General features: G+C 44.7%; 1 protein-coding gene across 3 annotated transcripts in view; it reads right to left on the bottom strand.

The window, feature by feature from the left end:
* Window positions 1-27387, bottom strand: part of SLC20A2 (solute carrier family 20 member 2) — a 93127-nt gene that overhangs the window by 6713 nt on the left and 59027 nt on the right. For all 3 annotated transcript variants that reach the window (XM_008054994.1, XM_021710883.1, XM_008054993.2), the window contains 5 exons: window positions 23157-23273; window positions 16696-16896; window positions 14242-14830; window positions 8936-9121; window positions 7862-7946 (listed from right to left, as the gene is read on the bottom strand). In XM_008054994.1, coding sequence (XP_008053185.1) covers window positions 7862-7946; window positions 8936-9121; window positions 14242-14830; window positions 16696-16896; window positions 23157-23273 — 1178 coding nt within the window. The remainder of the gene's footprint in view (window positions 1-7861; window positions 7947-8935; window positions 9122-14241; window positions 14831-16695; window positions 16897-23156; window positions 23274-27387) is intronic.

Here is a 27387-nt window from a genome sequence, read left to right as displayed (position 1 = left end):
CACTCTGTTGCCCAAGCTGGAGTGCAGTAGCACAATCATGGCTCACCACAGCTTCAATCTTCTGAGCTCAGGCATCTTTCTGTTGCCGTCTTCTGAGGAGCTGGGACTATAGGCGTGTGCCACCACTCCTGGCTAAGTTTTTTATTTCTTTGTAGAGATGAAGTCTTGCTATGTTACCCAGACTTGTCTCAAACTCCTGGCTCAAGTGATCCTCTCATTCTGGCCTCTCAAGTGCTGGGATTACAGGCGTAAGCCACCACACCCAGTTGAGACATTTTAATACCATTAAAATATCCTGTTCTTCATCAAATCTCCTTTTCCCCTTCTGCTAGAGATTTAGCAACCCAGTCCTTGTGATAATGGCTGCAAAATGGTGATTTCCCAAGCTCCTTCCCTGCCCCTCACACAGTTCTGCTTCAAGGAAGAGCTCCTACTTTGTAACGTGCTTCAGGATCTGAAGACACTGCCAAATAGTTTCATAAACATCTAGGAATGCACAATGTCACCCATAATCTGAATTTCAGCACACTACAGCAATCATGTAAGCTGCTCAGTTTTGGGCTAATCAATCAGCAAAAAAGATGCATCATTGTTGCTTTAATTTGTATATCTTTAATTATGACTAAGGCTGAACTTTCTTTTAAATTTTTTACCCAACTTCACTTCCTCTAGTTTTTGCATATAAAAATTGTCTCTTCATGTATCTTGCCCATTTACATACTGAAATTTAATGTGTCCCTTATTTATGTGTGGTCTTCATTGGAAAATGATGTTAACTCTGTGATATCTAATACAAGTATTTTCTCAAGTTAGTATTTTGTATTGTTTCACTTTCAAGTTTCTAATTTCATGTAATATGTTATACTTTTCTCCTGTGATTTATCCTTAGCTTGAATATTTGACAATTATCTAATTCTATTTTGTTACACATTTTCTAAAATAAAATTCTATTTTGTTCTAAATTTAAAACTATCATTTAAGCCATCAGATTTACGTTTGTGTATTTTGAGAGTGGGTCTAATTTTGCTTTTCTAGATTGATAGCCAATAATCCACAGACATCACTTATTGGTTAGATTTTCCCTTCCTTAAAAATACATGCTCACATATAATAGATTCCCTCTCTTGGCTATCTACTCCGTCTTGTGCAAGTATGTGCCTTTTTTGTGGTAAAATATACTTAACATAAAACTTACCATTTTACTGTTTTTAAGCAATTTACTGGTATGAAGGACAATCCCACTGTTGCATAACTGTCACCACCAGATGTCCTCAGAGCTTCTTCACGGTCCCAGAGAAACTCTGACCCCCTGAAACACGAACTCCCGTCTCCCTTTCCCCTCCCACAACCTACTTCTGCCTTTTGCCTCCTTATAACATACTACATACCAGGCAAGGCTAATCCCTGCTATCACCTCTTAGGTCACTTTGCATTCTTGATGATTTGTTCCACCAAAATAACTTCGGTCTGACTTTGTAAAGTTCCAAGATAGGTTCTATGAGTTTGTGCTGGGGGAACCCTGGCATCTTCAAATCCAGTCTACTGTTCAGGCACGTGTGCTTCACATGCAGGTGTCTTCTCTCCCCTCCCCAACCCCGGGCACAGTGCTGCGCCTTTTCCAGACACGCCACTCACGTTTCTTGTTAGGATTATTCTAAAATACCTGTAATTTTTGCTGCAATTATCCAGGCAGTTCTACCCACCCCCTCACACCACATTTTCTAACTGGCTCTTCCTGACAAACAAATAAGCTCTAGAGTTTTGTATTTTTATTTCAGACTTGGTCATTCTCACTGAACTCTAGTAGTGTTTTAGAAATATGGAATATTATCTTTTTTGGCTTATATCTCAGATGATCTTTTTTTGTTTCTGAATGGATTGCTGAGTCATGTTATATTGAAGCTGTCCATGCAATCTTCTTGGGATTCACTCAACTCATGTGTGTTGAGCCCCATGAGGGTCTGGCCTGTGTAGACACTGGCACTGGGTGGTGATGCTACCTGTTCCTGAAGCCAACTTTCTGGTCATCTGGATCAGTTTGCTCCTGCTAAAATGCTGCTGTATAATATTATTGATGTCATTTATTAGCATCTTAGGGTCATCCAAACAATCATATGTAAATATAGCCCTTACTGTTTGTAATATTTTAAATTAGGTTTTGGTTGTAGGGCTATTTAGGGTATGCTATTTTACAGAGCAAACTGGAGTTTCCAGTTTTGTTTTCTTCCTCCTACATTGTGAAAAAGTTTATAGAATGTGAGAATTGTCTGTCTTTTAAAATTGAAAAATTTAACTAATGAGTCCATGTAAAACAGGAGTCAGCAGTGTCCTCCCTTCTTTTTGCTTTTTCAGTTGAGAATAGTTATTTGGGGGGCATCCCTTAATTTTGTCCCATTGCTCTGGTCAGGTTTTCCACTTTTTTCTACTTCTGATGCCAGCATTTCTCTCTCTCTCTCTCTCTCTTTTTTTTTTTGAGTTGGAGTCTCACTCTGTTGTCCAGGCTGAAGTGCAGTGGCATGCTTACAGCTACCACACCCTCGACCTGCTGGGCTCAGATGATCCTTCCGCCTCAGCCTTCCAAGTAGCTGGAACTACAGGCATGTGCTACCATGCCCAGCTAATTTTTTTATTTATTGTGGAGACGCAGTTTTGCCAAGTTGCCCAGGCTGGTTTCGAACCCCTAGGCTCAGGCAATCCTTTTGCCTAGGCCTCCCAAAGTGCTGGGATTACAGGCTTGAGCCACTGCGCCTGGCAAGTATTTCTTTTCCACCTATATTTTTGCAGAAAATACCTCATTTCACAGACATTTAAAAACTATTAGCATATAGCTGTATGGTTTCAGATATAATTAAAAAGAGTCTCTTCTATGTCTACTGTTATAATGTCTTCCTCCCTCCTAATTCCCCTCCTTTCTTTTCCTTGATATTATTTTATTAGTAACTTCCTTTCTCACTTCTTCTTTACTATTTTTGTTTTTAAATTTATTTTGCTTTTATACTTCTTACATCCTATTTTCTCAGAATTTTTATTGTTCTGGACTTTTTATAAAATCCTAATTTGAATATTTGGTTATTATATTTTCCCTTTGGTCAATTAAATTATTGAAAGATAGGAATTTTTATACTAGTTTTGGTGGCCACAGGTTTTGTTATGCGTATCCACTCACAGACACGCACATTCAGTTTACATTATTCTCCAAGAAAGCTATCACTGCATTTTCTAAAACTCTTTGATTCAATTGTTACATTAAAAATGTCTAAGGGAATACATTCTTATTTCAACATATAATTAATTTCTAGTTTAATTTCATTGTAAATAGAAATCGTGGCTAGCACAGCTTCTGTTTTTAAAATTTTGTGGAGATTTTTATCATGGTCTTCTGAATTTAGAATTCATTTTAATAAATGTTTCATGATGCTTGACAAGGAAGGCATGTGTTCAGGAGCATAAAAATCTGATACACACCTATGAGTTACATTGCTATAACTATACCATATTACTTTTTATTACTTTGTATTACTGGCTATTTTCCCTCAACTTCATCTGTCATAAGACTCAGACAGACTAATTTCTGAGTTCTAACAACTTTTTTATTTTTTTTGAGTTGGAGTCTCACTCTGTCGCCCAGACTGGAGTGCAGTGGCCGCTCCCGGCCACCGCAGCCTGGACCTGCTGGGTTCCGGTGATCCTTCCGCCTCAGCCTTCCAAGTAGCCAGAATTACAGGCATGCGCTACCCCGCCCAGCAAATTTTTTGATTTATTGTAGAGACGAGGTCTCGCCAAGTTGCCCAGGTGGGTCTCGAACCCACGGACTCAGGCAATCCACTCACCTCAGCCTCCCAAAGGCGCGGGATTACAGGTTGAGCCACCGAGCCCGGCTTCTAACAACTTTATGTATTTAGTTAGTTATATGGTACTTGGTTCAGAAAAAGTCCAGAATAGTATGTCTTCACTACTGATCATGTCTTCTGTGCATATAAAATGGTGTTCTTTGCTACGTTTTGGCCTCCCTGTTAATAAACTGCGTGTGTTTCCAGCTTAAGGCCAGCAGCAGGTGCTAACAGCACCAGAACCACGGCAAAGCAGAGGAACTCAGAGCAAGACAGAGCAGTTGCAATATGACATCTGCAAGTCAGGGGTGTTCCTGACATGCTGCTTCAAATCCAGAGCTGATGAGTCATCATCTACGTCACCAGTCAAGATGGACAGTATGAGTAGCCCACCAAGAAAGGATAATCCCAATCTACCCTACGTGGGATTAAAACATTCTGGATACCACCACTCCAAGCTCCCACTGAAGTGAAGAGCTTGCCAGTGTCTGTGCTCAGTGGTGGGAGGGTTTACCAGCTGCCCGGGTGTGTCATGCATCTGGGCTGAAGACCAAGGTGACGAAGGGAGAGCGATGAACACATCGCTGAAATACCCATCTGAGGACACTTTTACTTCAAGACTAGCTTCTACTTCTTCAACTAAGGCTTTTGACCTTTCCAAAAAAATATCCAGTAAACTGAGCTCTCTGGTGTGAAATGCAAAAATGCATAAAACTGAAATACTTTCAGAGAGCAAAACTTCTAATCAAAGCAGATTCTCTCATATATGCCTTCTGGAATAAGATGTTGATAATATGACTTTCCTATTTTTTTTTCCAAATTATACATTCAGCTCACACTTGTAGCACATGATATAACCGAATTTCACAAGCTTTAAGTAGGGTACAAAGAATTCAAAACTATGCACTTAGATATGTACACTCGGAAGCATGAATAAACGACATCTTCCTAGATAAACTGATAAGCTCATTTAAAATGACACTTTCCATCTTTTTTCCTGTAAGTTCCCAATGTTTTCTCACCTTCTAATGGAGGCCTCTAAGCAAGAAACTAGAAAGTCTGATACAGGATAAGGCTCCTGAGTCTGATGGGATTCGGCTGTGACTCTGTGGACAGCAACATGGGTGCATGCACAGAGGGCCTATTCTTAACGCTGCCCATGGCCTTCACGGTTCTGTCCACATTTGCCACTTGGGGACTGTCGTGTGCAGAGGAAACATGACATGAGAGGGTGAGTGTTGGGGGTGACTCTTCTTAGCTCTTCCCTGTTGGGATGCTTACAAGTCACTTGCTCCCCAGCTACTCTCCAGGGTCTGAGAGCCGGGACCCTGCCTTGGCTCTCACAGTAAGAACTCTGGGCTTGTCCAGAAGCCCATGATCAAGGACACTGGACAAAGTGACCAGAAGCCCAGCAGTGCTGCCTCATCTGCTTCACAGCCAGCACCCACTACAGGCCCACGTCACGGAGATCTGCTTTATGTGTGCCAAACTATCCTAATACTACTTATCATTGGGCCGAAGAAAACAAAACTTACCGTGTGACTTGCACGGATATTCTAGCCAATGACTGCATATGCAATGAGTTCACTACAGTCCTGTACTCACTGGACAGAGGTCTCTTGGCAACACCTCCCTATTATGGTATAAGGAAGAAGGCAGTATTGGGGAAATGACATTTAAAGATAATCTAGGGTTTAGTTTTTTATAAGCATTTTATGCTTTTCATCTATTTCTATAGACTGCATCCTGAGTTCAGTGTTGTTAGCACAATTAGTATTATCAGTTTTATTACTGTATACGTCAGTGTAGGTGAGACTGCTGCTACGGTCAGGTAAGTAAGTGACAACAACTTAGAAAAACCAGACTTGTTCTGGTTTCAAGGGATCTTTCGGCTGTTGTGAAGAGTTGTCTTCACCAGGATTGTGAAGGTGCAGGGTTAGCTGTGAAAAAGTCAGTGTATCATTTATTTAAAAGCATCCTTGCCAGGCAGTGGCTCAGTCCTGTAATCCCAGCACTCTGGGAGGTTGAGGCAGGAGGACTGCTTGTGCCCAGCAGTTTGAGACCAGCCTAGGCAACATAGTGAGACCTGGTCTCTACAAAAAAAAAAAAAGCTGTATGTGGTGGTACATACCTGTAGTCCCACCTACTCGGATGGCTAAAATGGGAGGATCACCTGAGCCCAGGAAGACGAGGATATGGTAAGCCATGATGGTACCACTGCACTCCAGCCTGGGTGACAGAGTGAAACCCCAACTCAAAAAATTAAAAAAGGGCTGTTCCCACCTGCCTGGGGAAGTGAGGTGGCGAAAGGGGAAATGGTACTTTTCATTCTATGTGGTTCATACTGTTGGAAGAGTCAGTGTGCATGGGCTTACAACCCAAACTAGAAACTAATAATAAAGGGATGGTGGCATGTCCGTGCCTCTTCCTGCTTCTACCTTCAGGTTTGAGTAGCAGAGCCAGGAACACAGTGGAGGGCTGGGGAGGGAAGAAGGGCATGGGACAGGGGGAATGAAACTGAGGACACTGGATCATACTTCCAAAGACTCCTAGGGGTTAGGCAAGCTAACGGCTGCAGGGCCAAGAGAACGTAGTCGTGCATTTGGCCATGGCTGGGCACTGATGATGAGGATCACAGCCACAATCAGGAGGAATGCAGCACAGGTAAAGACCTGAATCCCAGATTCATCCATGGCAAGTGCACGAACATAACAAAGTGGCCTGACTGGAGGCCTCAGCTTCCCCATCTGTAAGCTGGGCATAGTTCACCAATTCCCTGGGGCTGCTGTGGGGATTAAATGAGGTGTTGCAAGTGCACCAAGCACTGAGCAAAATACTGGGTGCTCTGTCTATACACAGTGGGGATCGGGGGGGGGTCTTCATAATGAAGATCTATGGAAATTGAAATTTTTCTACACATTGTAGCAAAGAAGGAAAAAAACCAATTCTTTCCAATGAGATTGATTTGTCCAGTCAGACTCCAACTCTGTCTTCTAAGTGCTGCGGGGCCCATGCAAAATACCCTTGGAAGTGCTACTGGGCCTTTGAGTTTGAAGCACCAAGCCACTTGTATTTAGCTGGATTTTAAAAATGAATGCAGACAGCCATGTCTGTCCTGAAGGCTGCTGCCCTGCCCCTGGAGCCTGGAACAGTGACCCCCCCTCCCAGAACAGGCACATGTGACCATTCTTGAATGATATGAATGAATGAGCCTTGGGAAAATCTGAAAGAGGTTTTGCTTTGTTGAGATTGGCATTTCTGTGTGCAGGGGCCACTGAAGGGATGTGAAGATTCTCTCCAGGTGCTGGGCAGACCCGGGTCATCAGGCCTGCTGACCTGGGAGAGTGCCCTGCAACACATGGAGCCCACTTCCTCTTCTCCAACTGTCAAGATCCCCCTACAGCTCCCATACTCCACCAGGGTATGGAATCACTCAGGGTCAACTCTGAGTTTAGATCACTGGCAGTGGTCAACATTAGAAATGACCTCTCATCTGGAATTTGAGGTAATGCAGTCACTTTGAACATCATATAAGGAAAAAGCCCTGGAACGACCGTGCCCTACAATTCCACTGAGATGATTTCTGTTTGTTTCCATTTCTACTGTCAACCCCCCAGTCCCCTACAGTGGGGTGAACCGAGTGGCACACCCCAAAGCAAGCCTGTGGACATGGCTGTGCACATGACTTCAATGCAAGACCCACTGTAAAAGCAACAAGAGAGAAACAGGACATGTGGCAATGGTAACACACATTCAAGTGGAAGGCATAGCTCAGAGAGGCCACATCTGTACAAGGGAAGGCGTCACCCTGTGGGCAGGGGGCCTTGGAGGCCAGGTCTGCAGAGGGGAGGCGCTGCCCTGTGAGCAAGGCCGGCTGAGGGAGTGATCGGACAAAAGCCCATGCCCATGTCCAGCAAGGTCCCGGCAGACCCAGAGGCCCTGAGACGCTTCCTCAGGACCAGCCACATACACAGAGGCCCTAGCCTTTCCCCCATATACATGCTCTTGAGGGTTCCTACCACAGGGCCTACCTTGCAGTGTGTAGTGCTGACCGGAAGCCCGATGTTGGAAGCGATCACCACCGTGAAGGCTGAGGCCAGCTCAATGGTGAAGCCGCTGCGGGAGGGAGAACAAGACATCACAGGCGCCCTTTGTGTTGGCCTCCCTGACTCCCTGTGGTGCCAGTCTCACCAGAACATTCTCTAGGGCGACTGTGGATGGTTGACTGGGCAGGATGGACTTTAACAGAACAAGAGGCCGAGACTGTGCTATGCTGCTGACAGCCAGCCTGTCTTCCTGCTTAGTCTTCAAAGCCACACACTCAGAAACTGGGTCAGAAGTCCCTGCTGTGTCAGTGAGACAGGAAGTCAGTCATTTCTAAACCAGTATAGGAAAAACTATACTCTCATTTTTAAAATGTGCACTTACTACAAAAAAGTGAGTTTTTCTCAGATTTTTCTTCAAATTAGTCTTCCAAAAATATTTTCTCAAAATAAATTTCAAAGGGGGAAAACTTAAAAATAATATACAGAGGAAACCTCCAATATGTTTGGGCTGTTTTTCAAATTTCCCCTGCAAGTGTGTTTAACCCTAATATAGCTAAAGGCTAGACAATCGTGGGACTACATCGAAAACCTCCAGAGCCAGCCCAGGACAGCAGGGAACACCACCCCACCTGGTGAAGCGAGAGGAAGGATGCTCAAGGCCACCCCAGAAGAGTGGCTAGTGAGGGCTGGCGTGGCCAGATAACTACTTTCTGGAAGGGCTGGTTCTGGGCCCTGGTGCTGTCCTCAGCTTTCCTCCTTCCCTGCCTGCCCCAGATGAAGCCAACAGTGGGGTGGCCTGGGGACTGAAGGTTGGGTCCTTGTTCTCTTCCCTCCACCTTCCTGCCCCTCGCCCTGGGACCTGGGACCTGGGTGGAGGCGGGGAACGTGTGAAGGGGGTGAGAATGGGTTCCTTGCCTGCTGTCCTCTCCCCCATGACCAACTGTGGAGCGCCCCTGTGCAAGGCTGGCATGACAGCAGAGCCAGACGCTCTGAGACGCAGCCCACAGCCCTGCGCAGTCCCTGATGATACCTGCCCCATCCCACGGGTCCCCGGCTCACCTGGACGGGGTGATTGGGGTGAGGTCTTTCCCCATGGTCTGGATCACTCTTCTCCCCCACACCCAGAGCCCTGTGCAGATTCCCACGCCTCCATAGAACAGCAGCCACACAGGGGTCGCGGCTTCCTGCATCACTCCGCCCTGCTCGTAGATGAGCCACAGGGCCACCAGGGGGCCGATGGCATTACTGGAAAAAGCAAACGACAATGTACACAATATAGGATTACTTCGTTTCATTGTGCTTCACAGCTATTGTGTGTGTGTGTTTTAACAAATTAAAGGTTTGTGGCAAGTCCACAGGTGCCATTTTTCCAACAGCAAATGCTTACTTTGTGTCTGTGTCACCTTTTGGGAACTCACACTATTTCAAACTTTTTCATTGTTATTATATGTGTTATGGTGACTGTGATCACCATAACACATCAGTGATCTTTGATATTACTGCTGTAGTTGTTTTGAGGAGCCATGGACCACACTCATATAAGACAATAATAGATAAATGCTGTGTGTGTTCTGACTGCTCCATCGATTGAATGACCCCATCTCTCCTCATCTCCTCAGGCCTCCCTGTCCCCTGAGACACAACAGTATTGAAATTAGGCCAATTAATAACTCTACAATGGCCTCTAAGTGTTCAAGTAGGCCTGGTACAGTGGCTCACATCTATAAAGCCAGCGTTTTGGGAGGCCAAGATGGGAGAATTACTTGGACTCAGGAGTTCGAGACCAGCATGGGCAACATAGCAAGACCGTGTCTCTATAAAAAAATAAAATAAAATTAGCTAAGTGTAGCAGGACGTGCCTGTAGTCTCAGCTACTCAGAAGGCTGAGGTAGAAGGTACATCTGAGCCCAGGAGGTTGAGGCTATGGTGAGCTGTGATCATGTCACTACACTCCAGTCTGGACAATAGAGAGGGACCCTAACTTAAAAAAAAAAAAGTGTTCAAGTAAAAAGAAGAGCTGCACGTCTGACTTTAAATCAAAAGCTAGAAATGATTAAGCTTAGTGAGGAAGGCAGCTCAAAAGCTGAGATAAGCCCAATGCTTGGCTTCTTGTGCCAAACAGAAAAGCTGTGAATGAAAAGGAGAGTTCTTGAAGGGAACTGAAAGTGCTACTCTAATGAAAACACAATGGATAAGAAAGTGAAGCAGCTTTATTGCTTATATGGAGAGAGCTTTAGTGGTCTGGATAGAAGATCAAACCAGTCACAGCATTCCCTTAAGCCAAAATCTAATTCAGCAAGGCCCTCTTTTCCATTCTATGAAGGCTGAGAGATATGAGGAAGCTGCAGAAGAAACACTGGAAGCTAGCAGAGGTTGGCCATGAGGTTTAAGGAAAGAAGTCATCTCATAATATAAAAGTGCAAGTGAAGCAGCAAGTGCTGACGGAGAAGCGGCAGCAAGTCATCCTGAACATCTAGCTAAGATCATTGATGAAGGTGGCTACACTAATCAACAGGTATTCAATTAGATAAATCAGGCTTCTGTTGGGAGAAGAATAGCATTTTCCTATCTAGAGAGAAGTCAGTGCCTAATTGCAAAGCTTCAAAGACCTGGTTGACTCTTTTGTTAGGGGTTAACAGAGGTGGTAACTTGGAGGCAAAGCCAATTCTCATTGACCATTCTGAATCCTAGGGTCTTTAAGAATTAAACTAAATCTACTCTGCTTGGGTTCTAGAAATGGAACAACACAGCATATCTGTTTACAGCATGGTTTACTGACTATTTTAAGCACACTGTTGGGACCTACTGTTCAGAAAAAAAAGATTCTTTTCAAAACATTACAGCTCACTGACAATGCACCTAGTTACACAAGAGCCCTGATGGAGGTATACAAGGAGATGAATATCGTTTTCATGCCTGCTAACACAGCATCCATTCTGCAGCCCATGGGTCAGGGAGTCATTTGACTTTCAAGTCTTAATATTTAAAAAATACAACTCATAAGGCTACAGCTGCCATAGATAGGGATTCCTCTGACAGATCTGGGCAATGTCCATTCAAAACCTTCTGGAATGAATTCACCATTCTAGATGCCATTATGAAATTTTGTGATTCATGGGGAAAGATAAAAATATCAACACTCACAGGGGTTTGGAAGAAGATGATTCCAACCCTCATGGATGACTTTGAGGGGTTCAAGACTTGAGTGGAGGAAGTCACTGCAGATGTGGTAGAAATAGCAAAAGAACTAGAATTTGAAGGGGAGCCTGAAGAAGGGACTGAATTGCTGCAATCTCATGATAAAACTTGAATGGATGAGGAGTTGCTTCTTATGGACAAGTAAAGAAAGAGTATTCTTGAGGTAGAATCTACTCCTGGTGAAGATGCTGGGAACATTATTGAGATGACAACAAAGGATTTAGAATATGACAAACTTTTTTTTTTTTTTGGTTGGAGTCTCACCCTATCGCCCAGGTTGGAGTACACTGGGACACTCATGGCCACTGCAGCCTCAACCTGCTGGGCTCAGGCGATTCTTCTACTTCAGCCTTCTAAGTAGCTTGAACTACAGGCGTGTACTACCACGCCTGGCTAATTTTTTGGTTTATTGTAGAGACAAGGTCTTGTCAAGTTGCCCAGGCTGGTCTCAAACCCCTGGGATGAGGCAATCCTCTCACCTCTGCCTCTAAAAGTGCTGGGATTACAAGCGTGAGTGAGTCACTGTGCCCAGTCTAGAATATGACATAAACTTGTTGATGAAGCAGCAGCAGGGTTTGAGAGGTTTGAATCCAATTTTGAAAGTTCTACTCTGGGTAAAATGCTATCAAACAGCATCTTATACAACAGAGAAATCTTTTGTGAAAGGAAGAGTCAATCGATGCGACAAACTCCATTGTTGTCTTATGTTAAGAAATTGCCACAGGTGATTGAGTGCAGTGGTTCATGCCAGCAATCCCAGCACTTTGGGAGGCCAAGGTGAGAGGACTGGACACCACCCTACAAACTAGGCACCATCACTTCCATCTTATTGATGAGGAAACCGAGGCTAAGTTCACACTGCTGGCAGGGGCAGGCCTGGGCCATGTGCTAGGGCTTGCTCAGGACCGTATGCCCTTCCCCTACACTTGTTGTGGTCATTTAGGTCTTGGCACCCACGTTGAGCCCTGCTGCGCTTTTGACGGTTTCTCTAGCTCTAGGCTCCAGCCCTGCTATGTAGACCGAGCATGGCTGAGAGCTATAATGAACTTGCTTCCAAGCCTGCTCCTCTCTAGTTGTGTGATCCTGGGTGGGTGACGTTTCTGAGTGTCATATTCCACCTTGAAAGACACCACTTCCCCAGCTCAAAGGGCTGCTTTGAAGGAGGATCAGAACATGTGATAAATAGCACATTGCTGAGGCCCAGTACATAGGTACCCTCTTGCTAAATGAACAACAAAAGAGGCCGTACTGTGCAGTGGGAGACCAGAGCCCATTGCAGGGCAGCCTTCTCACTGCAGTCAAATACTCGGTGACAGAAAGTGCCTGGTCACTCAGGCTGGTCCTGGCCCCCGGCAGTCATCTCACCAGGGAGTCCAACCTGAAAAGACCCTGGCTGTCCCTGAACCGGTGACCCTGCCCAGCAGCACCCCCTTCCCGTCAGGCTCCCAGGCTCTGCCAGTCCCTCCTGTGAGGTCCTGTTCTCACTGCAGAAGCCACCCTGCTGCCGCCACACTACTGGTGCCACTGGGAACAACTAAGACTGGTGAGTATGTGCCATGTGCTCCGGGTTCTAGGTGCTTTACAAACATCCTTTCCTCCTCACAGCAATCCTGTAAGGGAGGCACTGTTCTCCCTATTTTGTAGGTGAGGAAACCAAAGCAGGAGAGGTTAAACAGATAACATTTCCTTTACATAAAAATGCCTGTGCCATGTTTATTTACTTGACAAATTCCTTAAGACTCCAAGACCCTGTTCCAAGGGATGTCACTTGTCCCTTGAAGCTTTTCTTTGCTCCCCCACCATGCTCCCACAGAGCCCCCCTCCCACCTCAAAGTAACTCAACCTCAATTACCTGCTCACATGTCTGCCCTGTCACACGAACAAGCTGAGGACAGGGACCACATCCCATTCACCTTTCTAGCTACAGAGCTTCACACACTCTCTGGCATACAGTAGGTACTCAATAAGTGCCTGCCCACTGACCAAATGAATAAATGAAAAGAGGATAAATACCAGCCTGGAAGTTTAACACTGTGGACTTCTGAAAACACCTTTCAATAATAAGTCAGAAATTTTAACTAAACAGAGAAAAAATTTAAGGGGTACAAAATGTCAGCTTCCAGTCCCTGCTGAACACACATGAAAAACTGCCTATGTGGAAGATCTAACCTCCTGAACTGACGTGTCTCCTTCCTGGTGTTTCCTTGTCATTTCCCACACCCTCAATATCACTGTGCCTGGGGCTCAATCCGTGGGTTCCATTTCCTGCCTCCCAGCCTTGGGGCTTGGGCGCGTCTGCCCAGTTTCTCCTGCCTTGTCCCTGAACTCAGCGCATGGCACCTGCTGCCTGCTCATGTCAAACCTCCAGGTCCAGAGCCAAGCTCCTCCTGCCTCGCCCACACCCTCCTCTGGCAGCCACCTTCCTGATAGGCTCCTTACATCTGCTGAGGCCACGGTGGCCAGACGGAGCTGCCTCTCTGAGAGGCTTCTCTCTCTCACACCCATGTCCTATCTGTCAGTCAATCCTATTGGTTCCACCTTCAGCACAGATCCAGAACCTGGACACACCGCCTGCCCCTGGGACCAGGCACAGTTCTCTCTCCCCGGGTGACCATGGTCACCTCCTAGCTGCCTCTCCAGCATGCTCTGCCTCCCTGAAATCTATTCACAAAACAAAAGCCAGCATGATCCTGCTCCATGTGCACCCTGTGGCCTCCGCTCACATGCCCGTGGTGCCCCCAGCATGAAACAGTCATTTCTCTGTCTACACCCCTTGGAGCTTCAGGCAGCGTGACCTGCTGGCCTCAGAGTCTCTGTTGTCCCCTCCATGGTCTCCTTCCTTGGCCTCCTTGCTCCTCCTAGGGTACTCCTCTGCATCCACTGTCCCTCCATCCCCAATGCCACATGGGTGGCCCCTCACCTCAGCAGCCTCCCAGGGAGCCCCCGTGCACCTGTCTCATGCCTGCCCGCTTCTGCCCTGCTCTCCTCTTTAACACTGGGTACCATGGACACGCGGCTCATGGCCCATCTGTGGACTGTGCGTGCCCTCTTCTCGTGATTTCCAGAGCAGGGACTCTGTCACAGCTTGCTACTGCTGTTCCAGCCCCCAGATGGAGCCTGGCCCTACAGACCCTTGGTGTCCCTGCTGAATGAATGAATGCACCTACCTCACATCATTGCCACCATGAGCAAAGGATCCGAAACAGGCAGTGAGGACCTGCAGGAAGTGGAAGAGCAGGTGCACTTCGGCCGTGTCCTTCTCTTCCTTCTCCTCCTCCACAGGGTCCCCGCGAGGTGGCTCAGGGCCCAGCTCGGATGCCAGCTTCATCTCCACGCCACCCTCTTCTGCCTCGATCTCAGCCTCGGCTACTGCATTGCAGTAGCTCGAGTAGCTATCATAGCGCAGCCGCTTCTTGGAGTAGGCCACGGTGTCGCCCACCAGCTTCTCGCTGTCCTCTGGTGCCGATGACAAGTCGGCAGCCCTGAAGGCGGTGTGCACAGGCAGGCCACAGATGGCCGCTGTGTAGCAGGTGTAGCTGTTGTTCCGCCGCAGCAGCCGGTAGTTGTTTTCCGGTGCGGGCCTGTCCTCTGGGCCCCTGTCCACATGGATCTTGTGCAGCAGGTCTTTGTAGAGCCCCGAGTCCTTGTGCACCGTGTGGTACACGTGGCCGTCGCTGCGCGGGGCACCGTCAAAGCCGAAGGTACCGTTGGAGACAGGCGACTTAATGGAGCCATGGGTCATGGAGAGCGCCCTTCCTGGAAGGAACAGAGATCACATCACCTCACCTCCTGAGTACAAGCCAGGCTGGAAGGGGGCACCCTTCCTGGAAGGAAGAGAAATCGCATCATCTCATCTCCCAAGTACAAGCCATGCTGCAAGGAAGTGCCCTCCCTGGAGGGAATGGAGATCGCGTCACCTCACCTTCTGAGTACAAGTCTGGAGGGAACAGAGATCGCATCACCTCACCTCCTGAGTACAATTCAGGCTGGAAGGGAGTACCCTTCCTGGAAGGAAGAGAATTAGTGTCATCTCGCCTCCTGAGTAGAAGCCATGCTGGAAGGAAGTGCCCTTCCTGGAGGGAACAGAGGACCTGTCACCTTACCTCCTGTATACAAGCAAAGCTTGGAAGGGAGAGCCCTTCCTGGAAGGAACAGAGATTGCATCATCTCACCTTCCAAGTATAAGCCAGGCTGGAAGGAAGTACCCTTCCTGGAGGGAACAGGACCCATCACCTCACATTCTGAATACAAGCAAAGCTTGGAAGGGAGCACCCTTCCTGGAGGGAAGAGAGATGTCATCATCTCACTTCTTGAGTACAAGCCACCCCAGAAGGTAGTGCCCTTCTCGGAGGGAACAGAGGTCCTGTCATCTCACCTCCTGAGTACAAGCCATCCCAGACAGACACGTCCCTACTGCTTCAGGGCTTTGTCTCAGGAAGGTTGGATTAGGGCTAATTTTAATCTTTTCAATATATTTATTTTCTAAACTGACTACAAAGAATGTGAATAATATGGCTAAAATTGAAAAATAATGGGAACATACAACAAAAGGGCGAAAATAATATGGTATTTTTAAAAAGCTGTTAAGTTCTGCTAAAAAGTATCTTCAAGGAGTTACAACTGCACTTTCTAGATACCAATAAAGGGAGAGTCTTTATAATGAACTTATCTGATAAAAACCTCAAGAGACAAAATCCACTTCACATAGTCTAGGCACTTCGCCATCTTTTTTTTTCTTTTTTTTTTTTTGAGTCAAGGTCTCACTTTGTCAGCCCGGCTGGAATGCAGTGGCATGATCATGTCTCACCACAGCCTCGACCTCCTGGGCTTAGGTGATCCTTCTGCCTCAGGCTCCTGAGAAGCTGGGACTATAGGTACGTGCCATCTGGCTAATTTTTAAATTTTAAGTCTTTAAATTTTTTGTAGAGATGAGGTCTTGCTATGTTGTCTGAGTTGGTCTCTAACTCCTGAACTCAACCAATCCTCCCACCTCGGCCTCCCAAAGTGCTGGGATTACATGCATAAGTTACTGCCCACAGTTGGGCCCTTCTTTAAAAGGCTGCTCATGACCATCCTGTAGTACCGTGAGACCCTTAAAGCAGGATTCATGCTCTCCTGGGCCACGAGACCATACTTGCAGTAACAGGAGGTACCGGCTGCTCTGTGGAGGTGGAGGCTGCCGATGGGGCTGTCCGCCAATGTGAGGGGCTGCAGGCCGTCCCAGGATGGTCTGGACACTTCAGGTGTCTGTGGCTATGCCTCAGCCCCACCTCCTCCTTTGTCTCTGGCCTTCTTCTGGCTGCCTGAGAGGCTGAGGAAACTGACCTACAGCGCCTGTTAAGTCCTGCAACAGGGCTCCCATGCAGCCAGGACCCAGCAGACAGTGTGGCCCCGCACCCTGCTGACGGGTGAGTAGCTAGCAGCGAGCCCCAGGACATCAGTGAGCCTGCTCTACCCACTGTGGACGGTCTCCCAAGGCTTCTCAGCCTCTGCGTGTTCTCAAAACACAGAACTGGGGGATCCATTTGTGCATTAAGTCAGCTTCCCACACACAGGCCCAGCTCTCCCTGGGAACCTTCCTTTGCCACCAGGTTACTCTCCCACCCCCAACTCCATCTTACCATAGGCGGCCCGAGGGTGGCTTCCCACAGAGGTACCTTCTGAGGTCCCTGATGTTTCCCCTGCCCCTGTGAGTGGGATGGTGCTATCATCCGCAGACTTAGCTCCAGGCAGTTCTTTAAATACAGGGGACTCTGCTTCCTGAACTTTATTGAGGCTTTCGTCAGATACTCGTGTTAAAGCACCTTCCTTCTGTAATTTGCCTGAAGAAAACACAGTTATAACTGAAAATTTTGGAATAGAATTTTTGCTATTGAAAAATGAATATTAAAAAGTGAATATATATCTTTATACATTAGTATCTACTTTGGAAACAAAAAAAGTTATAGCTAAATACAGAAAATTCAGCAATGAAGGAAAAGATGGACGTCTGGGGCCTGAATTATCATATTCAAAAATAACAAAAAAGAGGTGAGATTTGATTACCAAGGTTCTTCCAGGGCTAATGCTTTGTAAATTTACTACCATCGAGAATGGCCTTCTGTTTTCTTAAACTAACTTCAGAATCACTGAAATGTTTATCTTTTTTATCTTCATAGATATTGTTGTAGCATGTTTGGTTTTCTTCTGATCAATAAATTATTGGTCTCAGATTTCTTCAGGTTACCAAATTTTAGGAAACAAGTAAATTCTTCTCCTCAAAAGGAACAGGGAGATCTATTTTTTTTCCCTGTTTTTATTTATTTATTTTATTATTAATCAATATTTTTTATTATGGTTTTGTGGGGTACAGTTAAGGGTTAGGTATACAATTACGTTTCATTCAGGCACCCTGTTGATAAGAGGTGTTTTTCCATACCCAGACAGATATTTGCTACTGTTAATCCCATACCCCCCCCATAGTTTCCCAGTACCGTCAGTCATTTTCTTATAGTATTACATTGGATGTTCAAGGTCCATTATATGAGTGAGAACATGTGATACTCGGATCTTTATTTCTGTGAGAGGTCACTCAGTATTACAGACTCTAGTTCCATCCAGGTTGCTGCGAAATTCATGATTTTGTTCTTTTTTATGGCTGCGTAGTATTCCATCGTGTATATGTACCACATTTTTTAAATCCAGTCCTCTTTTGATGGGCAGCATGGTTGTTTCCAGGTTCTTGCTATTGTGAACAATGCTGTGATAAACATACATGTGCAGGTATCTTTTTTATAGAGTGATTTGAGTTCTTCAGGGTATATTCCCAGTAGGGGGATTGTGGGATCATATGGAAGGTCGATTTTTAGAGCTTTTAGGAATCGCCACACTGCTTTCCACAGAGGTTGCACTAGTTTACACTCCCACCAACAGTGTAGAAGTGTTCCCTTTTCCCCACACCCTCTCCAGCAGCTGTTATTTTTTGAGTTGTTGATAATTGCCATTCTGACTGGAGTTAGGTGGTATCTCAGTGTGGTTTTGATTTGCATCTCCCTGATAATTAGTGAGGTTGAGCATTTCTTCATGTGTTTGTTGGCTGCTTGGATGTCCTCTTTTGTGAAGTGTCTGTTCATATCTTTTGCCCATTTTATAATGGGGTTGTTTGTTTTTTTCTTTTCAGCACGTCTGAGTTCCTTGCAGATCCAGGATGTTAAGCCTTTGTCAGACCTGGTGTTGGCAAATACTTTTTTCCCAGTCTGTAGGCTGTTCCCCTGCTCTCTTGATAGTTACTTTGGCCTTGCAGAAGCTTGTCAGTTTAATAAGGTCCCACTTGTCTATCTTCTCTCTTATGACCTGTGGGTTTCAGGTTTTGTTCAGAAATTGGATGCCAGTTCCGATTTCCATGAGGGTATTTCCTTCATTTTCTAAGGTTCTTATGGTTTGAGGTTTTACATTTAGGTCTCTGATCCATTTGGAGTTAACCTTTGTGCATGGGGATAGATAGGGGGTCCTCTTTCAATCTTCTACATGTGGTCAGCCAGTTTTCCCAGCACCATTTACTGAATAGGTTCTCCTCTCCCCAGTGGTAGGTGGTGGGGGCTTTGTCAAAGATGAGTTGGTTGAGAAATTGAGGTTTTGCTTCTGGAATCTCAATCCTGTTCCATTGATCTATATGCCTGGAACAGGGAGATCTTATTTGCTTTTAAAAATTCTTTACTTGAGAAAGAATCAAGGGATTTTACTTTTTTTTTTTAAACAGGGTCTTGCTCTGCTGCCCAGGATGAAGTGCAGGGGAGCGATCACAGCTCACTGCAGTCTTGAACTTCAGGGATCAAGTGATCCTTCTGCCTTAGCCTCCTGAGTAGCTAGGACTACAGGGGCATGCCACTACACTTAGATAATTTTGTATTATTATTATTATTATCATTATCATTTTTGTAGAGATGAGGTCCCACAATGTTGCCAAGGCTGGTCTCAAACTACTAGCCTCAAGTGATCCTCCCATCTCAGCCTCCCAAAGTACTGGGATTACAGGCACATGCCACTGCATTTGGCCAGAACCAAGGGATTTTTAAAAAGTGGTTTTAAAGCTCCATAGTACTTTTTTACATCAAATCTGATACATATATGATACTACTGATGTTACTATCATGCTGCTTGCAAATTGTCCTGAGCAAATTTCTAGGCTCTCACCTATAGAGCAGAAGTGAAAATAAACTTCTCAGCTAGTTCCTCTGAGAATCCCTTTTCCTAATAGCTAAACCTTATGGTTAAACGGACACTCACTTAAATCTCCATCTCCATCCTAGCTCTGTATCTACCTACATCAGACATAGAGATGGATGTTTTAAAACTAAATTTGTTATATGCCATAGGGAACACAAAAAAGTACACAAAAGGCCGGGCTTAGTGGCTCAGCCTATAATCCCAGCACTTTGGGAGGCCGAAGTGAGTGGATTACCTGAGCCCACAGGTTCAAGACCAGCCTGGGCAACTTGGTGAGACCTTGTCTCTACAATCAATCAAAAATTAGCTGGCTGTGTAGCATGCGCCTGTAGTTCTGGCTACTTGGAAGACTGAGGCGGCAGGATTGCCGGAGTCCAGCAGATTGATGCTGGGGTGGTCATGAGTATGCCATGGCACACCAGCCTGGGTGACAGAGTGAGACTTCAATTCAAAGAAAAAAAAAGTACACAAAGATCCCTGGTCTCAAGGTGCTTGTATCAATGAGAGAAGATAATATTTGTGAAGATTATATTAATAATTATAATAAAAATAAACACTTCAAGATGGGTATTATTATTATTTTCAGCATTTTATTAATGAGTACACTGAAGTACAGAAAGATCAAGTCATTTGCATCAGGTATCACAGGCAGTAAGTGGCAGACAGGGTCAAGACTCAACGTGGGCAGTTTAGCTCTGTGGTCTGTGCCCTTAATCACTAGTCTGTATTTAAAATAACAGCACAAGACATATATATTGAAATATCAAAATATACAGGATTGACAAAAATATCTCCTGAGAAGCCGGAATGGGGAGCAATGTCAATTTCCTGCTGTGACATTAGTACCTAAAGCTAGAAAGTCAAGATTTTAAGGTTCATTTGGCCTTAAGGTTTAGCTATTAGAAAATGTATTTAAAAATTTAATTTAATTAAGTATAATTTAAGTGGAATTTGCACGGGGCAAATCAGACAAACATTGTATATGGGTAGCTCCTTTTAGGCTAGGACTCTGTGATATTTGTTCTCACGGGAGAGCAGCCTTATAGGAGAGGAAGCAGCAGCTGGTTTTTAATCCACAGAAAATATGGCTTCACACATCAATCTGAAGTTGTATGTATTCGTGTAGATTTTTAAAAATGACTAGTTGTAAAACTTATATGTAGCAAACTGACTGTGTGTGTGGGTGTGTGTGTGTGTGTGTGTGTGTGTGTGTGTGTGTATGTACGTATGTATGTATGTATGTATAAGCCTGAGCTTTAACACCTGCAGGGCTCAGTGGGAAGCACCACCACAATCAGGGACAGCAGAGCTCCATCATCTCCCAAAACCCTGTTTGCAGGCAGACCATCTGCCCAGCTCTGACCTTGACAACCACTGATCTGGTCTCAGTCCCTATAGTTTTGCCTTTTCAGAAGTTTATATGGGTGAAAAAATACACAGTTTTTTGAGACTGGTTCTTTTACTCAGCATAATGCCTCTGAGATTCATCCATGCTGTTCTTGTAACTGATGAGTAGTATTTCAATGCATCAATGCACCACAATTTGCTTATTCTGTAGATACTCTGGGTTGTTTTTGGTGATTGTAAATAAAGGTGCTATAAACATGTACAGATTTTGGTGTGAATTTAAGTTTTTATTTTTTAAGGGAAATATCTAGGAGTGGTTAAGAGTATATTTATATAAGTATATACTTTTACTTGTTTAACCATATTTAACCATATAAGAAACTGCCAAACTGTTTCCCTGTGCCACTTGCATTCCTACCAGCAATTACTCTTCATCCTTGTCAGCATTTAGGACTGTCAGTTTTTTTTAAAAAGCCACTCAAGTAGGTGTGTGTAATATCTCATTGTAATTTTAATTTGCATTTCCTTTGCAAATTAACTTATTTCCTTTGCATGAACTTATTTGCCATTTATATATCTTCATTGGTGAAGTGTCTGTTCAAATATTTTGCTCATTTGTTTTTTATACTGGGTTGTTGTTTTCTAATATTTCTTTATATATTCTGAATACAAGTCCTTTATAAGATATGGATTTGCAAACATTTTCCCCCAGTCTGTAGTTTATCTTTTCATTCTTTTAATAGTGTTTCTCACAGAATCATAGTTTTTAATTTTAATGAAGTACAATTTATCAATTTCTTCTATTATGGATTATGTTTTTAGTGTTATATCTAAAATCTGCTTGCTTAACCCAAGGTCAGAAAAGTCTTTTTAAAAATTTATTTTACATTTAGATTTATCATGCATTTTGAGTTAATTTTTAAATAAAGTTTAGGTTCTTTGGGGGGCATATGGATGCCCAAGAGTTCCAATATCACTTGTTGAAATTCTTTCTCCACTGAACTGCCTTTGTACTTTTGTCTATTTCTGGACCCTAGTCTGTCCTATTAACCTGTGTGTGTCAACCTCTTCCCTAATTCCACACTGCCTGTGGCTTTAAAGGAAGATTTAGAGGCAGGCAGTATGAATCCTCCAACATCATTCTTCTTTTTCAAAATTGTTCCGGCTCTTCTAGTTCCTCTGGCTTTCCATATAAACTTTAAAAGCAGCTTGTCTAAATCTACAAAATATCCTGCTGGGATTTCTATTGAAACTATGCTAAGTCTATAGATGACTTTGAGAAGTGACATCTTTATTATGCTGAGTCTTCCAATCATGAATATAGTACATCTCATGTCCTTTGGTCTTTTCCAAAACACGGATTTTCAAATTCAGATATACTCATATTGAAACATGATCAAAGGGTACATTCCAAGGCCAAATGTCCATATTTCTTGTTTTGAGAGCCCTGTAAAAGCACAGGGCTTCAAGGTTTGGAATCACTTATGCTGCTGGTAATAGGATAACAGCCCTGGCTGATTCCTAAGCCATATTTTTCTCAGTTTCAAATTGTTATTGAAGTATAATTTACAAACTGTAAGGTGCATACATCTTAAACGTACAGGTGGAGGACCCGTGGCAACTGAGCACATCCTGTAGCCCCTTTCCTGATGAAGAAAAAAAGTCCCTGAGCCATCTTCTCCAACCCCACCCATCCCAGGCAATCTGTGGTTTCTGTCACTATAGATTAATTTTCCCTGTTTTTGAATTTTATAGAAATTTTATGAAAAGTAGACTCATACAGTATAGGCACTCTTCTGTATCTGGCCTCTTCTGCTCAACATAATGGCTGTGGGATCATCATGTGTCTGTGTCTCCTGGTCATTCATTCTAATTACTGTCAAATGGTCTTCTTTTGCATGAATTTATCACTACTTGGTTGTCCATTTGTGTGCTGACCAACACTTACGCTGCTATCAAATTTTGCCTATTATGACTAAAAGATTTGTACTCAAGTCTTTTTATGAACATGTTTTCATTTCTCTTGGATAAATACCCAGCAGTGAAATTACTGGGCCATATGGTTAACTATAAATATACTGATGAACTAATTTCCAAGGGGGTTGTACCGTTTTACATTTCATTGTAAATGTACAAGGGTTCCAGCTACTTCACTTCTTCACCAGCACTTGGAGTTGCTCATCTTTTCACTTCTAGCAATTCTTGTGGGTATGAAATGAAATCTCACTGTGGTGTTAATTTCCATTTCCCTGAAGACTAATGTTCTTCATCAGCTGATAGAACTTGACTGCATAGTTAACTTCCAGTTACCTGTGACAACTGGGACCTTATTACTCATCTGGATCAAGAGTTATCAAGAAAAAGTCTGAGCTAGAAAGCATCAGGGAGCCAGAGACTAAGCATGCAATTCCGAGTATGTTGGGAGTTGTTCACACTTTGTTTCTCTGTCAGTGAGGACAAAGGTGTATTACCTGTGAAGCCTTGGGAGTCAGGAGTATTTCTGTGAATCAGAAGAATAAAAAGCCCATACCTGCTATTTTCCTCCGCATCCACGGACACACGAAGAGCCACACAACAAAGGCAAAAAGGAGAGCCACACCGGAGGAGATGAGAGCTATTGCCCACATGGGGAGGACCAGGCCCAGCACTGGGGAGGAAAGGACATAGTGGTGTTAGCCGGCATGTCTGGAAGGCTGAGCGTATGCCCACTGATCACCTGGAATCTATATTTCATATATATCTCAACCAAAAAACCATGCTGCGCTTTTTTGGGTAGAAGCTGTGTGTTTAAGACATACCGCACCTTGTGAATATATGCTTCAACTGGTCAGTAGCTAATTATTAAAATTTTACCAACCAGGCACAAACAGCATATTAAGTTGGGATTAAAGCCATTTACATATGATCTCAATATCTAAGTCACTGAGAGCGCCAGTATGGCTGGGAGAGAAGTCGGCCATCTTCTGTACTCTTGGCCAGCCCAGCCCGCTGCACTGGCTTAGTGACCGCGGCCTCTTGCAGCTCCTGAGCAGTCACAGCAGCCCAGCTTGGAACCGACACGGCACCCTGCCTGCCCGGGAACAGCACCTCTTCACAGCACTGTGATGTCCCCAGGGTTCCTCTCTCTGAATTCTGTCCATGTGCTGTCTTCACACGCACAGGCACACAGCTCAGACGCTCATGGCCACACATGAACATTGACGTATGTTCAAGAATACCCGAGTAGTAAGGCTCTGGCACCTGCATCATCATGGACATGAGAACTGCCGACAGTGTAGCCACAAGGAGGGGGCAGGCCTATGACAGGAGGGAGGCCCCAGAGCCAATGAGTAACACAGGTGAGTGGTCTGAGCATGCATAACATGTCCCAATTTATGTATAAAAAAGGAAACTACCCCACTTCCACACTCCTGCCAAATGTGAAAATATAGGGAAGGTTATGGAAAGACACATGGTTTCTGATCTCTCTATGGAGAGATGGGAAGGTGGAGTGGGTCTTTCACTTCTTAGGACATATACTTGTATACTGGGAACTTTAAAAATACACAATAAGAATGTCACTTTTGTAAACTGTCCATTTAATTTTAAAAAGTGAACTGTTTAAAACTTTGCTCTTACATTAAACAAATTTTTAATGATGCAGGCTTAGTGCTATTGGTTTTTTTTTTTTGAGTCATTTCAGGTTTCACTCGATAGCCCATGCTAGAGAGCAGTGGCACGCTCATGGCCACCCCAGCATTGACCTGCTAGGTAGGGCGATCCTTCTGCCTCAGTGTTACAAGCAGCTGAAACTGCTAGCATGCGCTATCATGCTTGGTTAATTTTTTTTGATGTATTGTAGAAATGAGGTTTCACCAAGTCGACCACGCTGGTCTCGAACCTTTGGGCTCAGGCAATCCTCTCACCTTGGCCTCCCAAAGTGCTGGGATTACAGGCTTGAGCTACCATGGCAGACCTGGTTATATTGTTAACTACTTTTTTTTTTTCAATCAGAGTCTTACTCTGTCATCCAAGCTGGAATGTAGTGGCATGCTTATGGCCACCGCAGCCTTGACCTGCTGGGCTCAGGCGATCCTTCCGCTTTAGTCTTCCAAGGAGCTGGAACTACAGGTGTGCACCACGACACCCAGCTAATTTTTTTGATTTACTGTAGAAACAAGGTCTTGCCATGTTGCCCAGGTTGGTCTCAAACCTGTGGGCTCAGGCAATCCTTTTGCTTCCACCTCCCAAAGTGCTTAACCACTTGATACATATATACCAGCTCAAAGTTACTCAAAGTAACATTAAACATTTTGATAATTGTAAGAGTTTGTAGAATAGATTGCTAATACTATAAGTAGAGACTCAGAATTTATATATATAACAAAAACCCAGAATCACTAGCTCAGTTGCAGCTAAGTGGTCACTGGTAGGAGAATGGGCACTTAGACTCCCAAAGCCCCAGTCACACCAGGAAGCTGTGGACTCAGTCCTGCCATGTGTTGACCATGTCAACTGCAGCCTGGGTCCAACTCAGGCTCTGTCCCTGATCCTGAAGCTGGGAGTTGTTGGTGTGGCCCCTTGGCTGACCTTGCTAGGCTGTGCCTGTGGCTGTGGCTTCCTGGCTTCCTGCTCTGCCCTCACATCACTGGTGTCATGCCTGTGACAAAGAATGGCAGCAAAGCTGCTTCTTGCCAGTCCGAGTGGTGACAGTTCATTACCAGCATTAACCAACAGCAGCCCACCCAACACTAATCACTCTCACAGTCTCAATGCGTGAATTCTGAAGAGGTTTTCCCTGTCTCCTTTGTGGTTGAGTTGATGATAAAATTGCTAATTGTGCTGCTTTTGGCTTCACTGTGCTAAGCTGATCTCAGAGGGGTAAATCCCACGGACTGCCGGAAGAGATAAACAGTCTGGGACACATATTTTAAAAGGACAGTGAACCCTTTTGTATCAACCCTATTTGTTTCTATCCATGCCGCACAGAGCCCAGAGCAAAGTAGAGCACAGGGGCCTAGATGATCAGTACTAACATGGCAAAGGAGAGCCTGAGGTCAGGCCCAGAACTTCTGACTCTTCACTTAGACACGGAGACACAGAGTCACCTAGACCGTGCACCTTCACCATCACACCTGCTTCTCTGCCTTGATGTGACCTGGAGGAAGGGTCAGGAAAGTCTGAAGTCACCCTCCTAGCAGGAGAGAAACACTTCACTGAGGGGGCGAAGAGGAGACAGGAAAAAAATTACAGAAGAGGGGAGAGAAGGAGTTCAGGAAAATGGGAGTGCCACTCACAGTGAGGGAGAAAAGAGTTGAACGGGTGGGATCTTCCTACAGACTCGAGCAGTTGAGAGTGTACCAGAGCGTAAAAGGAACACAGAGGCTTACTCTTAAATCTTCCATGTAAAAAATGCAAATGGATGGTTATTATGTTATACAGCTCCACAGTTTCATACATAAAAAGCAATTCAATACAAATATTCAGCACAGAAAAGTACCAGCATCAATATACATCCAAGGCAAACCTATTTTCTTCTAAAAACTGAAGACTGACTTACATATAACAGAATTTTTGACAAAAATACTCTGTATTGAATTGCCTTCCTGGTGTGGATCTCAAATGGTTTCCAAATAATTACACCGTAATACATGCATTATAATCACAGCATAGAGGACAGAGATCCTCTAAGAGCAAAGCCCCTTCTCAAAAAGCCAACCAGCGGTCTGGAGGCTGCAGATGTACTGATTTCCTTGAAACTGGATCAGAAGCAGCTGCAACGAGTAGGAAGAGAAGGAGGAGGAAGAAGAGGAGGAGGAGAAGAAAGAAAAGGAGGAAAAGGAGGAAGAGGGTAAGAGGGAGGAAGATGAAGAGGAGGGGAAAGAGAAAGAAGAGGAGGGAAGGCAGAGCAAGAGGAGGAGGGAAGATGATGAGGATGAAGGTGGAGGAGAAGAAGAAAGGAGGAGATTGAGAAGCAGGTGGTGGTGGCAGAAGTAGCATGTCTCAGGTACAGACGTGCTGAATTTGAGAAGGCAGGAAGACATGGCACATCCTTCCACTCTGCTCAAGCCACGCGTATTCACGCAGCTGAAAGCAGCTGCCGAGAGCTCTGGGTTTCAGCCCTTGGCTCAGCCACCAAACAGGCTTTCATTTCAACTTCTTTCATTTTCTGAGCAGCAGAGATGATGAGTAGTGATTTAGCTCTAAACTCAAGCATCTCTACAGCTTGATTCCAAATCCCCAAAAGATCAAATATTCATGTCATTTAGAAAGGAAATACACAGAACTTTTTATAAAAACTCACAGTCTCAGCCGGGCTCAGTGGCTCAGCCTGTAATCCCGCGCCTTTGGGAGGTTGAGGTGAGTGGATTGCCTGAGCCCGCAGGTTCGAGACCCACCTGGGCAGCAAGACCTCATCTCTACAATAAATCAAAAAATCAGCCGGGCGTGGTAGCGCATGCCTGTAGTTCCGGCTACTCGGAAGGCTGAGGCGGAAGGATCACCGGAGCCCAGCACGTCGAGGCTACGATGGCCGGGAGTGGCCACTGCACTCCAGTCTGGGTGACAGAGTGAGACTCCAACTCAAAAAAAAAAAAAAAGAAAGCTTCAAGACTATGTCACCATTTATTTGTAAATCCATTCACCTGTTGATGAACATCCAGATTGTATCCAAGTTGGGGCTATTATAACTAAACCTGTTATGAATATTTAGGTATAAGTCTGTGTTGGCATATAGTTTAAATTTTTTTGGTAAATTACTAAAAAAGGAATTGCTGAATCTT

This window comes from Carlito syrichta, unplaced genomic scaffold, assembly GCF_000164805.1.
Source record: "Carlito syrichta isolate Samal-C Ts95f unplaced genomic scaffold, Tarsius_syrichta-2.0.1 Scaffold301626, whole genome shotgun sequence".
In the NCBI taxonomy this organism is placed as follows: domain Eukaryota; kingdom Metazoa; phylum Chordata; class Mammalia; order Primates; family Tarsiidae; genus Carlito; species Carlito syrichta.
The sequence above is the reverse complement of the archived record's forward strand: the minus strand, read 5'-3'. Positions and strand labels throughout refer to the sequence as shown.